At 37.4% G+C, this 17,101-nt stretch overlaps 1 protein-coding gene across 2 annotated transcripts in view; it reads left to right on the top strand.

The window, feature by feature from the left end:
• LOC107091301 (lysine-specific demethylase 2B-like) overlaps positions 1-14,631 on the top strand; it is a 28,581-nt gene extending 13,950 nt beyond the window's left edge. The window contains exons 13-21 of one of the 2 annotated variants that reach the window (XM_015385141.1): positions 4,435-4,665; positions 6,077-6,220; positions 6,311-6,397; positions 6,522-6,866; positions 7,611-8,668; positions 8,757-8,920; positions 10,884-11,045; positions 11,160-11,378; positions 13,053-14,631. In XM_015385141.1, the coding sequence (XP_015240627.1) occupies positions 4,435-4,665; positions 6,077-6,220; positions 6,311-6,397; positions 6,522-6,866; positions 7,611-8,668; positions 8,757-8,920; positions 10,884-11,045; positions 11,160-11,378; positions 13,053-13,234 (2,592 nt within the window). In that variant the 3' untranslated portion in view covers positions 13,235-14,631. The remainder of the gene's footprint in view (positions 1-4,434; positions 4,666-6,076; positions 6,221-6,310; positions 6,398-6,521; positions 6,867-7,610; positions 8,669-8,756; positions 8,921-10,883; positions 11,046-11,159; positions 11,379-13,052) is intronic. The other variant, XM_015385142.1, reaches the window with a different exon arrangement.
• The last annotated feature ends 2,470 nt before the right edge of the window (positions 14,632-17,101 follow it).

The following is a 17,101-nucleotide window of genomic DNA, read 5'->3' as shown; positions in this document are numbered from 1 at the left end:
TCATAGAAAGTATCAGTTTTGCTTTTCATCTCAAATCTTATCTTTTCCATTTGAACATTTCATAATTCTTAATTCCAACAGATTAAGAATGAATGATGGATTATTTTTTTCCAGTTAAACAAGATAAACCTCCTGGCTAAAAGTTTAGCAAATTTTGTGGAATAACTTTGACCTAATTGTCAGTGATTTTAAAGTAATTTTGAGTGATAAATATTTTTTTTTGCGATCACTGCCTGATCGCCCAGGGCAAGTAGTTTTTATTGTCTGGAGAGTACAAATTTCATTGAATTTGCCCACCGGGCAAGTGCAATGATCGCAAAAAAAAATATTTATCACTCAAAATTACTTTAAAATCACTGACATTCGCTGAAAACGACCCACAAGCGTTGCCGGCGCCAGTTTAGAGCAAAGTTTAGTTTGAAAAGAATGTGCAGGAAGGACTGAAAAGCATGTTAACACGGTAATGTGGGCTTGAGTTCATTATCTGACACATGCATATACACACTAGGAACCTGTAAACTGAATTACAAAAAAACATTTAAAAAACAAACATGTTTCATTGATATATATACAACAATGAATATTAGGAACTATATTTATCAAACATTATACTGGGCAAATAAAAATTGTTTCTGGGCAAATGAAATGTGAAAGTTGTTGTGATGTCTACCCCAAGGTCTTTCGGCCATTCTTTAGATATTCCAGTGCAGGCATTTACTTCGATTCAGACACATCCTTTCAACTGTTCGAATCATTTTATATTAAAGCTGTTTAAAATTATAAAAGTTTAGAACTGCTTATTTAAAGCAGAGTTTCTGGCTTTGAATCTGCTGGTAAGATCTTATAGAAATCACTCCTATCCAGGAAAAGCATCCCTTCTTCATATGTCATGTATAAATGATGCATGTGTCATATAAATATTGCGTAGTAAAGTTTCTGCTGGTCTCATCAAGCCTCTGGATGCTCCCACCCAGATGCCCCAGAGGCTCTTTGTGTTTGCCTTTTCTCCTGAGAAGCTGTATTGGTTGTGGACAAGGCGGCTCTCCTCTCCTTATGATGCTCAGAATGAATATGACAACACTTTTGCTGCTGTACTTTGCTTATTGGATGGAGGCGTACACCCCCCCCATTACATATTCTGATCCTCGGCTGCCTCCCATTGGCTCTCTGCTTTTCAGCAACACCCCCAGCTTCCAGGGAGCATATCCATGATAATGAGGGAGACTTGGTGTGTTTGAATGTGTGTGTGTGTTTCCTACATCTGCTTGTGGTATTGTGAAGCTTTGGAGCAGGAGGGAGGGCTGTAGGCCTGACAGCATTAGCAGGAGTAGGAGGAGGAGGAGGAGGAGGAGGAGACTGCAGCCATGTCAGTTTGCTATGAGCTGGACGGCATCTGAAAACTGAAAACAAGCCATGGCCATGTCGCTGAGCGCTGATGATGAGGACTACGACTCAGACTCTGAGCAGGTTAGCACACTGACGCCCTGCAGGCAGGCACGGCGAGGTAACTGGAGGAATGTTTGATGTTTACGCTGCGTGGAACATCACAGAGCAGGGAGGAAATTGAGCTTCTGTGAGACAAAAGCATTAATCCAGTCTACCCTCAGTGCTCTGTCTTTGATTTTACCCTTCGTTTTAGTTTCCCTGTTTGAGTGTTTGTCACATAGAATGTGATTTGTTGAAGATCCAGGTTTTTTTTTTTTTTTTTCTATTGGCTGGGGGTTGCATTACGATGCAGGTTGATTTCTCATTCAGTGACCAGGTTGTGAAAACGTTGAATTTTGTTGATATTTCAATGTGATTTAGATCATTAAACCAGATGCTATAAACCCAAGCTTTGTCTGTATTATAACTTGCTTGCAAATTTTCCTTTTTTTTTTCTTTGAAAAAATTTCCCTACTCCACTGCTCACCTCAGCGCCACACCCCCCACCCGCACTTAAAAATCTGTGACCGCATTTGAATGAAACAAAACCCTGAGTGCTGATGAACGAGTCCATCTTGTTTTGCTGTCAAAAAGAACAAGTCATGTGACCGTTTACAAATTTGATTCCCCCTTTTTTTAAAGTCAGTTGGCTTAAGGCGAGAGTGTGGCTCTCATCCTATAACTTTAACAGCCTGAGTAACTAGTGGTTCAGTCAGTGTCATCTATTAGTTTGAAATGTTTTGGCTTTTTTTCCATTTATTCAAGACATTTACTCTAAAGGTATAACTTAATCTCTACTGCTACCTTCACCTGTTTAAATGTATTGATTTTTAAAGGTTGTAATTTTTTTATTTAGTAGCTTCTTTCCATTTTTCCTTTTCTTTTTCTAATGACTGAGGATTAAACTGCTAACTGGTCATATGTCTTGCCCTATTTACAGCTGAAAAAAAATATAAATCATATGATAAAATAGGAAAAGTACAACTGACAAATATATATTTTCTCAAATAAAATTTAATAGAGAGCTCTGGTTTTATTAGCTATTTGTGCTGAGAGGAAATGAGAAGGGATCAATCTGTTTCCTCACTTGCCATTTGAACTTGTGTTTTAACTGCCCACTTTTTGCTGTGATCATGAAATAACTAGCTTTTTAATATTTATCTAAATATCTGTCATAATGAAATGATTCAGGACTGATCTCTATGGCTTGGTTATCTGGTCCCTCCCTATGGTTAATCCTTGTGAATCCCCCTAAAACAAAACAAAAAACAGCAAAGAAAAAAGAACAAAACAAAAAAAAAACTACAGGGCAGATTGCAACCCCCCCCTCTACTCCTGCTTCCTCAATACCTCCCATTAATCCTGTCTGCCAACCCTATGTCTGACGTCCATGTCAGTCTGTTTCATGCCTGCTCACGGAGTAAAATTATCACTATGTACTTAAAATTGAATGCACTCCCTTTTCTTTCCCTGATAGAGACTCTCTAGTTACAGTCCTCATTGGTTACAAGTGTGTGTGTGTCATACACTGTTCTGTTAGGGAACGGGACGTGGCTGTTGCTATGCTGACACCAGGAAAATCTGCACTGTCGATGTAACTGAAGGAATCCAGGCTTCATCTCCTGTAGCTGCAGTGTTTTTCACCTCTTGCTCTTATTTCTCTATAACTCCCCCCCCCACCCCCCACCACCCAATCGCCCACTCTCCTGCTCTGTGTTTCATGCACGATAGTGGGGAGTATTCATCTGATTAAAGGAACCACCACTTTGCTGTTGTTTTGGCTCTGAGCCTGCAAGGGAGAAACATCCTACCAGAAACAAAAACGGTTAAATATTTATAATCTTTATTGCACAGATGTTTCAAATAGAGCACAGGTTATAAGGAACACATGTCTTTATCAGTCTGTGTGCTCTTGTTGTGGCAGAACAATGTGTCTTCTTCATGCAGCATGTGCGAAATGTGGCTGTGAGTGTAGCTTTTCTTTGAAGAAGAAACATGCAAGGCAGCGAGGGGCTAAATTTGGAAGGTGCCTCAAGGGACGTTTTTTTTTTTTCTATATGTATTTGTTTGCTCTTCTGTTCAGCCCTGTGAGAGGCATGGAGAATATGTTTATGCCTGCCTCTTTTGGTCAGGTTGTTATCTGTGGATAAATATGAATGCATATCATCTCTTTGTTCCCTTTTCTGTTTATTCACATATTATCATGGAGGGAGATAGAGCAAAAAAGAAATAGAAATGCTGTTTAACACCAACATTGTCTTATTTTATCTGGATTTAAAATATACATTTATTCAGCACGTTCCAAATGGATTCACACCCCTTAAATATCCTCAAATGTTACAACCACACACTGTTTATAAATCAATATATTTGACTGGGATTTTAGGTGGGAACATTTTGAATTTTGTCTGACATCCATATCTGAAATAAATTGCAAATATGCAGAAAGATAAAAAAACAACAACCTGTTTTTAAATGCGATTAAGTTATTTTAAAAAAGGAAAAATTGGCAAAAAATGTCAGGTTCTGAATGTGAAATACTGACAGATACATTTGGCAGCTCTGAGTAGAACAAAAAGAGATTCTTGAGGCAGGGAACTAAATACAAATTTACTTTTAAAGGTGAATCTATAAAAATTTTGCTGCCTATTGCATAAAAGCACAATAGCATATGTTGTAGTTTTAATTGCAAAAATTGAATGTAATATAAACACTTTTGCAAAAAAATGCATAACTAAAGTGTACTAATTGGCTTTACTGTACCTATTATATTTTTTCTGATCCATTCTTTTTAATTATATTAAAACATTTGCATATTAAATATTAATTTCAAAAAAATATAATATGCGTCCCACCATATTGATGTGTTTAAATTCGGAGACTTTATTCTGTTTGATTTATTGTGAGCATTAAATCAAATCTACAACAAAAGCACGCTTTGAAAAGACATGAAACTACTGTCTTTTTATTGTTAATCAATCTTTCACTGTTTCCTTCTTGCCCTTTTAGCCCCGGCCTCCTAACCGGCCGAAACCTAAGATGGCAGCGTCTCCAGCATCAGCAGTCAAGCTGTCGGCCAGCCGAGGAACGTCTGGTGCCAGGAGAAGAAGAACGCGCTGCAGAAAGTGCGAAGCATGCTTACGGACAGAGTGTGGAGAATGCCACTTCTGCAAAGACATGAAGAAGTTTGGAGGGCCGGGGCGGATGAAACAGTCCTGCATCATGAGGCAGTGCATTGCAGTAAGAGAATTTGTTATCAACTCTTCTCTTGAGTTAACATCGCTGCATTATTACCTTCAAATTAAGCCACTTTGGGTTGTTATAAATGAATAGGTGTGAGAAGAAGTACGTTTTTGGAGAAACTTTTAAAAAGGCTTCTGCATTTTGTCAAGAAAATTCTCTCAAAAAGTTAAGAAGTTAAGATACCTTTTAGTTTTGGGGTTAGTGTTTTTGTAGGGAGCCTTTGTGGAACCTACTGTATATCTTAGCATGAGAACTTATTTACCTCTGTATGTTTCCGCCCAGTACCATTTCATCCTTGATGTTCTCTTATGAAAGCTTGATCATCTTTATGTAGCAGCAGAGGAATAGAAAAAATAATTAACACAGATGTTAGAGCGATTGGTTAAAAGCTACTGTTCGGTATTGCTTATTATTATTCTTACTGTTAATAGTAGTAATAAAAAATATTATTATTATTGCTGTTATTATTAATGGTTTGATGTAGAGTTGACCCATCTAAAATAGAGAGGAGCTGTAGTTGATCTGCTTATTGTCGGCAGTGAAGGGCTGGTTGGTATTTCAGTACCATGGACAGAGAAATATGTTGAAAACTGGCTTTTGTCTGCAGTTCAGATCAGGTTTCTGAGACTTTGTAGCCTCTGACTCCCAAAATAACACTGTTAAAGAAGTATTATTGATTTTTTGAAGAATATATGTTTTTTGTTTGTTTGTTTATAGTTTCCTGACTGGCAATGTGGGAACAAGAATTGTAGTCTTATTGCAAGAAAGAGCCCAACAGATTTTACTGTCACAAGTGGAGCATTATGACTTTACCATGGTGCTCTGCTTGATTTATATATGGAAATAATTTTACTAAAATTTATGTTGGGAATAATTCATGTTATGTGGACACTACATTGAAAAGGTAGAAGAGGAGAGAGAAATGAGAAGAGAAAATATGAAAAAAAGGAGAAAAGGTGAAAGAAATAGGAGACAGAAGAGAGATAAAAAAAAACTTAATCTGTCTGCTTCATCACCTGCAAAGAGAGATGTAAAGAGAACAGCACAACCAACTGATATAACTACAGATACAAAACAGCAACAGTATTATTATTCAATATGAAATGTGTAACTTGGTAGGTGAAGATAGAAATTGGCAAGTATGTAAGTAACCGGATCCAAGCACCTGTGGGTGTTAGTGAGAGTGCGCTTGTGTGTGTAAGATTTATGGGGAAAATTTTCAATAGTGGTTGTGAAGAGCCAAATAATAAAATAGTCTTTCTGCTTTTGTTACCTTTTTATTGATTCTAAAATTCACTAGAAGCATGCATACAGAGAAATAATGTCAGTATGTTAATACGGAAAGGTGGACTGATTTTGTATGGATTGTTGTACCTTAACAGTGTGAATTGTGTTTGGTTTTCTGCAGCCTGTCCTTCCTCACACAGCAGTGTGTCTGGTCTGTGGAGAAGCTGGAAAGGAGGACACTGTGGAGGATGAGGAGGAGAAGTTTAACCTTATGCTCATGGAGTGCTCCATCTGTAATGAGATTGTTCATCCAAACTGTCTCAAGGTAAATTAATCAGCTTCAGTCTGGTAATAAACAGTATTTTTGTTGTTGTTGTTCTTTTCATAGCTGATCTATGGCACTGATTTTATTTAGGTTAAAGACTCAAACGGATTGGTCAATGATGAGCTGCCAAACTGCTGGGAGTGTCCAAAGTGTAACCATGCAGGGAAGACTGGGAAAGTAAGCATCACTGTGGACTGTATTATATTCATGTCAGATTGATGGATTTCTAAAATGGCTGAATTGATCTGCTTACATCAGAGCCAGAGAAATAAAGTTGTACCCTCTTTGTTTCAACCTTTTGGCCACAAAGCAAAAAAGGGGGCCAGGATTTAAATACGCATCGAACCTGCCCGGCTCTCTGCTCAAAGAACCACGGTTAAACCGAGACTCAAAAGAGGAGCCTGAGCCGTTGCCGCCAGTGGTGACGGCTACAGCAACCGTTCCCACGCTGACGACGACGTCTGCTGTGAAAAGGAAAGCGGAGCGGGAAGGTTCCTCCAAGAAGAATGAGGAGGAGCCTCCAAAGAAACGTCCGCCGCTGCTGGCTCTGGATAGTTTGCCGCGAACACGGCTTGAGGATAATCCGTTGCGGAAGAAGAGGAAGCTGTTTGACACAAATGATGAACCATCTATGTTGAAAAAGAAGGTACGATCTTCAGGCCTGGCTTTGTTACTTAATATGAAATTAATAAGTCAAGCCTTTGCAGTATTTTTATTGCATGCCTTTTAAAATCCCCAAAACAAATAAATGATAATTGATCAGGCGTCAATTGCCTTTGTTACAGAAGTAACATTTTTGCTACTATAATGGAAATAATTGATATTTATTAAAGCAGTTGTAAGAAATATAAATTTATAGCCATCTATCACATTTAGTTGATATTCTTCTGATATATAAATCAATATATAATAGATTTACTTCGAAGAATATTAGACTTTTTTGCCATTTGCTTTTTACAGTTTGATGGTAAAGTATTACAAGCTAATTTCTACAGCTTAATCTGCTTGGTTAGAGCCTGCAGTCAGGTGCTTGACAGACAGCCCAGCAACAGCTTCCCTAATGTGGATTTAAACCAGTATTTTCCTAATAAAAGTTGGAGGGAGGGTTCCTTTAGATTCAACATAATAACCAGAAATATGACAAAACGGCCAAACATTTCTATGTTGTTAATAAAAGAGAATGTAGAATGGCAGCAATATGCGGGGAGGGGTAACATTCATAGTACGTTTATAACCTACCTTTATTTAATTTAAAAGAGCTTAATTCAAAACTCTGGAAATTAAAATTTAAGAAAGTTAAAGAGTCTTGACATAAATTTGTTAGAAAACAGTATATTTGTAAACTTAAGATTACATAAAAATATAACTCTACATTTTCTTTTTTTTTTAGAAAAAGCTTTTAAAACCAGATGATCAATTTAGTCCAAAGCTTTTGCAACAAATCAAGACAGAGAATGATCACAGGGAGGAAGATGAGGGACAGTGGGATCATGAAGAAGACGCCATAGCCTTGGACAGAATGCATTTTAGAAGGAAGAATGAAAATGACAGCGAGCTGCAAGATGAGGACACAGAGGAAGAGGAGCCGGCGGTTAAAGAGAAAGATGGCGGGACACACGACAAAACCAAGGCACTTGCAAGTCCCCTCTTAAGAACATCGTCTGCCAGAGAAGGCGACCTTTCGTCCTCCAACTCTCCCAGAGCTGGACCAAGCAGTGAGTCAGGAGATGGCCAGGAGAAGAGCTCCTCTCAGCTTAAAGCTCGCCATCAGCGACGCCGTCATCCAAACAAAGGACTGAGCAAAGAGTTGAGCCAAGAGATGCTCAAGATGGAGGATTCTCTGAGCAACCAGAAGCTTAGTGCAGAGAAGACGGAGAACAACGCTCATTATCGCAGGCCGCTCAAAAATGAGGACTCTTTAACCAATCAGAACTGCAAACCCATCAAAACAGAAGAAACTCAGAATCGAAGAGCCCCTAAACTGGAGAACAGTGTGGCAAATTACCACAGGCAGCCGCTGAAAACAGAAGACAGCTCGGGAAACCAGAATCGCAGTCCTGTAAAAGCCGAGCCGGGGAGTGAAGCGGATGAACAGAAGCCAAGATGGCCCCTCAACAATGGCAGCAGCGACCTGGGCGACTGGCTGAGACACAGGGGGCGGGAGGTAAACGGGACGCCGCGCGGGTACTCCCCACTCAGCTGGAACAGAAGCACACCAATAACACCTTTATGTCCTCGTCCACTCCCCCGCCGCTCACCGCCGAAGTGCGTTCAAATGGAACGCCACGTCATTCGACCACCTCCCATAAGCCCTCCGCCCGACACCCTGCCGTTAAACGAGGGGGAGGCCCATGTGATGCGGCGAGAGGTGTGGATGAAGGTGTTCAGCCACCTTCCTCACAGGGATCTCTGTGTCTGCATGCGTGTCTGCAGAGCGTGGAACAGATGGTGAGTATGAGATGAACTGTCCTGCTGAGAAATCCCAAATGGGAACACAATGAGACCTTATGGACGTGTCTGTCATGTAAACCACCAGGTGCTGTGATAAAAGACTTTGGAAGCATATCAGCCTGAACAGATGTAAGTCAATAACACCTCTAATGCTGAGTGGCATCATCCGGCGTCAGCCAGTAGCTCTGGACCTCAGCTGGACCAACATCTCCAAAAAACAGCTCAGCTGGCTCATCAACAGACTTCCTGGTAAGCAGAGCCCTCTGGATTATAACTTTAAATCTATGATCCCTACATGTTCTGCATGACACTAAAAGGTATAGAGGACGATCTTTTATTTCCAGGTGGATCATGTAAATAAGTGGTCCTCCTAATTGTCAATCACTCTGTTGATATGTTTAGTAAGGCCGTCCTACGTGCTCACCGCATTAGCTTTCTTTTTCTGCAAATGTGCACTTTCAGCCGCATATGTGTGGTGAGCTACGGTTTCAGACAGTCATTGAAGCTCACCTTTCTCTCAGCTGTACTTTGAAAATTGCCAAGGGCCTCAGAAGAGGCAGATATATCCTGGAATTCTTTGTGCGGAGAGCTCTCCTCGTAAAGCATTATAGGATTTGCTGTCCATGTGGCCCACTGTCGCCATAGGCTGTCGCTACACCACAGCGGCGACTAATAACAAAGATGGTGCAGTCACCGCACGTTGGAGGAAGAGTTACATGTCCAATGGGGCAAAAAGCAGTGGTCATCTGTTTGAACAGTACGTTAACTGAGTTCACTATAAAGTCCACTGTATAGTCCCCGCTGTATGTAGACACAGTAAGATATGAGGACAGCACATTTTAAACAAAATCCTCCACAATACCCTTAAGTCATTAGGAATAAAGAGGTCTTTTTCTGTTTTCAGAAAACGAATATTCAGAAAACGAATATAAACGAGTTCCTAAATCTATCAATTTATAATGATTTTGGATTGGCCCCCCTGTGGCATGTCATCCTGGGCAGAGAGCCAAATAATTTCATGACTTTGCAGAACACTTCAGGATGGAAAGAGAGTGGAGCTGCTTTATGTTGTTCTGTTGTCCTTTTAGAACCTGATACCAATAATAAGTTGATGTGGAATCCTGCACCCTGCGCAGTTCATGAAGAACTAACTTTTTTTTTTTTAAATAAAAAAAAAAGAACTGACTTCGGGAACAGTTTAATCAAAGATTACTGAACAAAGAAGAAATGTCTGGCAGTTGTTTAATGAACCATTTTTTTCCCAGGAAAACACACACAATCCAATTAACTCAAATGACAGACTTGTACGATGTGAACAGCAAAAGTGATTCATAATAACTATGTTTATAGTAACCAATCAAGTGTTAGCAGTGATTGTTTTTCAGTACCAGTGGGATGAGACCCATTGAACTATTATTAGCTGGAACCTTGACCTACAGTAAATCAAATTAAAACTGTTCATATCTGTCACTCTGCACTAGACTTGATTTCCTCTTTAAAGACATCACTGTCTGATGATGGTGAAGATATGTTCTAGACTGGACATTTATTTTTCCTGTACATAGGTATGATATTAAAGAATGATCTATCCATTAATATCTGTTCTTTAGCTAACCTGAAGAACAGTTGTTTTTGACAACAATCTTAGTTTTAGTCTTAGTTTGAGTGGTTATAATGACTGCTTTGTTATAATACTTAACCATTATAACCAATGAAATTATTATATATAATTTGAAAAAGCCTAAGCACTATATGCTGTTGTCATGGCAAGCAGTTGCCAAATAAATATAATTTTTGTGCCTATAAAATAAAGCTGTGCATAGCATTTTGTTGCAGATATTGCTTAACAAATATGACTCTCCAGGGCCCCCACAGTCGCAGGTTGTGATAAAAAAAATTACCAAAAAGAAGCTAGTTAAGCTTTTTAAGGAATCATAGAGAAGAAATTACAAGACTTTGCATGAGTGTCTGTAGAAACTAATGAGCCCCATTTAACTGTGGGAAGGTATTTTTATTTTCGGCTGTTTGCTTTCTCTCCTAAAGAGATACAACAAGTCTATCCACTATACATCTGTGCTAATGGAGGAGGTGTCATCATTATGAATCTGAATGTATCAAAAAACCTCGTAGAATTTGTGTCAATGTTGGACATAAATACAAGAATTGACTTGTTTTATTTTAAAAATTGTAACTGCATTTTTCTGCCCTGTAGGTCTGCGTGTGTTGCTTCTCTCAGGATGCTCCTGGGTTGCCGTCTCTGCCCTTTGCACTTCTAGCTGTCCTCTGCTGCGAACACTGGATGTTCAGTGGGTCGAGGGACTCAAAGACGCCCAAATGAGAGACTTACTGTCGCCCCCTACGGATAACAGGCCAGGTACCAGCTCATCAGTTTCCCAGTACCATCTGAATGTCCTCTACACTTTTTAACAGAATGACACCAAACCTACTTTTTTTCTTCAGAGTTAACGGTGTCTTTATTTTCTCTCAGGTCAGTTAGATAACAGGAGCAAGCTGCGTAATGTGGAGGACCTTCGTCTGGCTGGACTGGACATCACCGACACTTCTCTGTGCCTCATCATTCGTTACATGCCTCTTCTGTCGAAGCTGGACCTCAGCTATTGCAACCACGTCACAGACCAGTCTGTCAACATCCTGACTGCCGCAGGGACAACTACCAGAGACTCCCTCACTGACATCAACCTGTCAGGTACCAGAATCTCTCTTCACATCCTGGAAAACTGAGTCTAATTGACGTGTGCTATTAGCCAGTGTATAGATTAAAATGTCGACATTTATCTGTTAAACAAATGGTGTCTGACAGCTGGTTGTAGCTGAATTAAAAGTATCATGTATTCTATATAGTGTTGGACTAATGCAGGCTCAAATGTTTTTTTTCATGCTTTTTTTTTAATCAGGCATGCTTTGAAAAAGGTGCAAAAAGCTTTAAAGAAAACATAAATTAAAACTAGACTGCAACCCTTGATTAGTATTAAAATATCGATCTTTTAGTTCAAATTCTGCTAAAACAAAAAGGGAAATCTGCAAATGTGCCAGAAAAGTCTAAACGTTTTAATAGAAATAAATTCAGGTTAAATTTGACACCAGAAACAGTTTGAAAGGAAACAATAATGTTGTTCAAGAAGATTCCCAAATGAAATATCTGAAAATAAACTTTTATCTGTGTTAAATCCTTTACTTAACCAGATAAAAGCCCCTTTGGGATCAGTTTGAGCTTTAGAAGAGTGACCCAGCATGTGTCACAGTGGACGAAAATAGACAACAGTAGTTGTGCTTCCTTTACAAATGTACACAAACCATGTTAATAAAATTCTGCTGATTCCAAAAATGCTAATTATCACAATTGCAGTATTCCTATTAAAAAAGAAATACACTTAAATTGCATGCCATAAATCTTAAAAACTATATGGCTGCTGATGTAAACATCTGAGCTGTATCCATATTTCGACTGACGCTCTAGTCCTCATCATCACAAAGTTAATGAAAAAAATAGTCTCCTCATGAATCCATCATCCTCCAACTACTTCCAATCCTCTTTTTCTTCGTCTTTTTACAAGGCATTAAGCACGCTTGACTCAAGTGATGCGAAAAAATGTTTCCACTGCAGTTTTGTGAACTATAATAATTTGGATGCGACTGAAAAACCAAGCTATTAATGTGGAAAAACCTTTTATTGAGAAACTTGACTTCCTCCGAAATTGCAACATTTCCATTTTGCTAATTTATTTTTGTAATAACAATTTTCTCATTATGATGGTTAATGGATATGCAGCTATTGACCTAGAGGGTAAGCAGCTAATTATTAGCACAGTAAAATGTGAAAGCTGTAATTGGGATTTAAAATACAGGCAACATTCAAAGGATTTCGGTGGTCAGTTCATTTTAAATAGAGAAACAGGCTTTTATTAAATAAGTTTTTATAGTTTTAGACCTTTTAACCAAAACCTCAGCATAAAAAACCTTCCTGATATTTAGTCAGATTTTACTAAACTTTAATATTTTTGTTCTAATTTCTTTCTAAACAAATTCAGTAATTATTGACATCTCTAAAAATTGATGTGAAACAAATGTAAATTAGGAATTGAGTTTAAATCCTCCAATCTAAACTTAAATAGATCTACATTCAGAGGAATAATTACAAAGATTCAAAGAAGCGAAACTTTGAAAAGGCTGGAAAAGGATCTGGCTTTCTGTTTCCTCTATCCACAATAAAAACAATGATAAACCAAAAAAAAAAATCTTCCACACTCCTTGTTAGAGGATTGCATCTTTCATTCTTACCAGCATGGAGAGCACTCTGTCTGCAAAGATCCCTTCACCTTTTGTTGATCTTCTCCCTCCTGTGTTCCCCCACCCCTCACAGTCTGTAACAGGGTCACTGATCAGTCGCTGACCTACTTCAAACGCTGTGGTAGCATCTGTCACATCGACCTGCGGTACTGCAAACAGGTGACCAAGGAGGGGTGTGACCAGTTCATCGCTGAGATGTCCGTTAGCGTCCAGTTTGAGCTAATAGAGGACAAACTGCTGCAGAAGATCAGCTAGGCTCCTCTCCTGTACTGAAAGATCCGTCCACTAAGAGGCAGCAGACAGTCAGAAAATATGTCTTGAAAGTGACATGCTGCCAAGCCAGAATGTAAAAATGGAGGACTTGTCCAGCTATGGCAATATGTTTTTTGTTGTTGCACCTGTTTATGGCTTATTTATTGATAAACTGTCTATATATCACAGCTATCCCTTGGTGTTTATAGACTATTTTGCTCTAATGCAATTTCTTTTGCATTATAAATCAATATTTTTGTATCAGAAAGTTTTTCATACATTTAGGTGCAGTCTAAAATGCACCAATGTACAGTATATCATATGAGGCCTCCCCAAAAACTAAGATAAGATAATCAGTTGATATTGATGTTAAGCTTTCTAGAGTTAAAAAAAAAAAATCGTTTGATGTAAGGTAGCTGTTGTTCGTGTGGCTGTTTTTCCACTTTATTAAATGTGCCTGGGTCTGTTTTTTTTTAAAGACAAAGCTATTGTAAAAAGATTTCCAATATAAAGACCATATTTGGATCAGGTACTGTTCCTGTATGTATATTTCAAAGCTTCAATATATTTGCACTCATGGGGTGAATTTGAATACATGAATGTATTCCTGCATACGTTGTACAGTGTATAAAGGTTATTTTTTCAACGTTCCGCCGAGTCATTCTGACTGCTCTTATTTCACATGTTTATTCTGCATTGAGGCATCACTGAGCAGTAACTTCTCTGCCATCTTTTTTATCCTTTGTCAAAGAAGCGCTTTTTAGCTCTGCATGCAGCAAAGAAATGTTTACATCTAATTAAGATTCATTAATTGTTTAACAATTTTACCTGCCTTCTTAATTTAAGCTTTAGGGGAGCTCCATAGAACAAAAAAGCATTGCTGAAACATGCAAAACAAAGCAAGAGAGTTATTAAATGAATAAACAATGAGCCAGTTTTCTTCCTAAATCATGTTTATTATGAACTTTGGTTATGGCAGATTTTTTTTCCATCACAACAAGTTAAAGTTTCTGAATAAAGCATCATCAAATGATACTGAATATTATGTATTTTGCTAAATTTTTGACAGCCTGAGGATAAGCTTAAAGGTTTTAACAAATAACTAAGGGCATGATCTTTATTTTTTAAAATGAAGAAACATTACTGCCTATTATGTAGGAACAGATTTATATATACATATTTATATGTCTATATAGATACTTCTCTATTTGGATCATTTTACGTATGTGTTTTTTTTTATTGTATTTGGTTTTAAACACTGACAAATTTTGATTTTCATTAAAAATGTACTATTTAAATTTTTTTTTGTAAAAGGAAAAAATAGAATGTCAGTCTATGTTTACAGTTTAGCTGCATTACTTAAAAGTTTCATGTGTATTCGTGTCTTCAAGAGCATTTCTTTGTATATTACCTCAGATTAGTCTATCTGTATAAAACATACATGTAAAACTTATAGAAATTCTTTGTTATATTAAATTCACTACAAACACTGAAATCTCTGTGGATCCTTTAGATTTTGAAAACATGTTCTAGTTTGTTTTCGAAAGTTTCAAATATAATTTTTTGCATAAATAGAGTACATTTATTTGAGGGATTCATTAATGTTTTTAACTCATTCTTCCCTTGGACTGAATGGTTATTAAACAAAATGCAAAATTTGGTGATCAACCTTGATTTGTGGGTGAATTTTCACTCATTTATAAAGGGCCATACATTAAATATACAGCGTTAATACTGCTCTTTGAGGCTTTTATTTAGCTTTAGGATTAACGTGCACTCTTGACAGTGCTTCTTTAATGTATTTTCTGGCACTGACCCAGATTTTGTGTATAGTTTTGTGTACATATTTATCCATCTAAAGCCAAGTTAACATGTCTGTTCAGGATTTCTTTCTCTTCAAACATCCCTTTATGTCCAAAGTTCTATCCGTTTGATTGAAAAACTTACCTCTCTGAATGAGAAGTAATAGATTAGGTTTAAAAAACAGCAAAAATAATGTAATCATGATCAGAAGATGCTGGAACAGCAGTAGGTTTACCATAAATGTGGACTTAAGATGCAGAAGCCCACTGAAATGTGCAAAATGTATGCCTCAGTAGCACTTTTCAGACTGATAAGACGTCGACTTTTTCCACATCTGTTTATACTTTTTATATTAGGGCACAATGTCTTTTTCTGTGAGGCCTTTTAGCCTACTAGATTTTGCAGCCAAGTTGTACATAATTGATGTAACTCTCTAAATATCAGCAAATATAAGGCCTAAATGTAGCTTATAAAATTGAAAAAAAAAAAAATAATAAAATAAAATCAAAAACTCCTGGTTTGTCAACCTCTTAAAATAATGTATTTAATATATATATATATATATATATATATATATATAGAAGTCAAACTCTTCGCATAGGCCATTATTAAAGCAGGGATTGAAATGCATGATTTACTCAACTGGTGGTTTTATTCATTTAAAAAGCAGTAACCAGAATCCCAAGGAGGAGATTTAGGCCGTTATTTAGGAAGGTTAGTTTAGAGGAATAAAAAAGGTTAGGAACATATAATTTAGAAAAGAGGATAACAATTTTCTGACATAGGACCAAATGTTTTTAGTAAAGCTTTTTTTCTCTGGAACCGTCATTTGAAAGCGGCTTTCTATATTTGATCTAAGTTTGATATAAAATCTTGTTAAATGATCTGATATCAGGTCCAACAAAAACAGGAGAAACCTGTAAGAAAGTATTTTTTTGTGTACCTTTTCTTGTTTTAATCAACTACAGAAGTTATTATTCATGCCAATCCAACAAGATTAAAAAAAAAGAACTAAACTGGATTTTAGTTCTTGTATGTGAGGATGTTTTCCCAAGATCTAGAAGCATCACGCTGCAGACAGGCATTAACTTACAGGGTAACACTGGGCCGTATGTTCCCCATCTATTAAGAATTGTTTTATCTTTTGTCATAAATGGCTTCTTTCACTCTTCCCTGAAATATTTATCTTCTCTCGTTCCCGAATGTTGCCTTAAAGTGAGGAAGATCTTCACAGGAAGAACAAAACATCTTCATCTATAAGAGTTAAAGTCCAGATGTTTTACGGTTGTTTCAAACTATATTTGGGATTAGCCATGCAACTTCTGAATCACTCTTTAGATAAATGAAGAGCAGACTTTAAACTTGTGGTTTGTAATACTGCATTTTATTGAATCTAATAAATCTTTTTTTTTCTCCTGTTAACCAAAATAAAAAGGTTCAACATTCAGAATATAAATATCTGTGACTATGAGTGCTCCCCCAGGCTGATATCACCGTAGCTGCCCATGAATGACATCGTCAACAAACAGCAGCTTTGACGACAGGACCTACATGGTTACAGTGTTTCATACAGTGGAGATGATGTACAAGAGATTCGGTTATTTGGACCCGAAGACAGAAATATGCCCAAAATGAGAGAATTTGAAACCAGTGGGAATACATTCTGGATAATTCTCTACTTTTTTTACTCAGAGGAGCTTTTTTTAATTAAAAGGCAAAAAACCAAACAAAAAAAGAGACATATTAATGCGCAACAACAGAAGCTAACTATCAGATACAGATTGCTGCAAAGTATTAAAATGGATTTAAACTGCATCTCTTCACAAGAACAAGTGTTTTATTTTGCATAAAAGGTAAAAGCAAATACAGCTACCTTTGTGTCGGGAAATTTAGGATGAGACAGAACCTATGCTGATCTTACAGTCATAGATGAGGAGATAGCACCTGATGAGCCTGGGACTGATAATAAAGAAGCACGATTAGTGGAAGAAGATGATGACAGTTTAGTGATGCTTTGCAAAAGTTTTCATGCATTTGATCTTTTTCAAATTTCAAGTTACGACCATG

The sequence above is a fragment of the Cyprinodon variegatus genome, unplaced genomic scaffold (genome assembly GCF_000732505.1).
Source record: "Cyprinodon variegatus isolate N-32 unplaced genomic scaffold, C_variegatus-1.0 Scaffold331, whole genome shotgun sequence".
Lineage (NCBI taxonomy): Eukaryota > Metazoa > Chordata > Actinopteri > Cyprinodontiformes > Cyprinodontidae > Cyprinodon > Cyprinodon variegatus.
The sequence above is the reverse complement of the archived record's forward strand: the minus strand, read 5'-3'. Positions and strand labels throughout refer to the sequence as shown.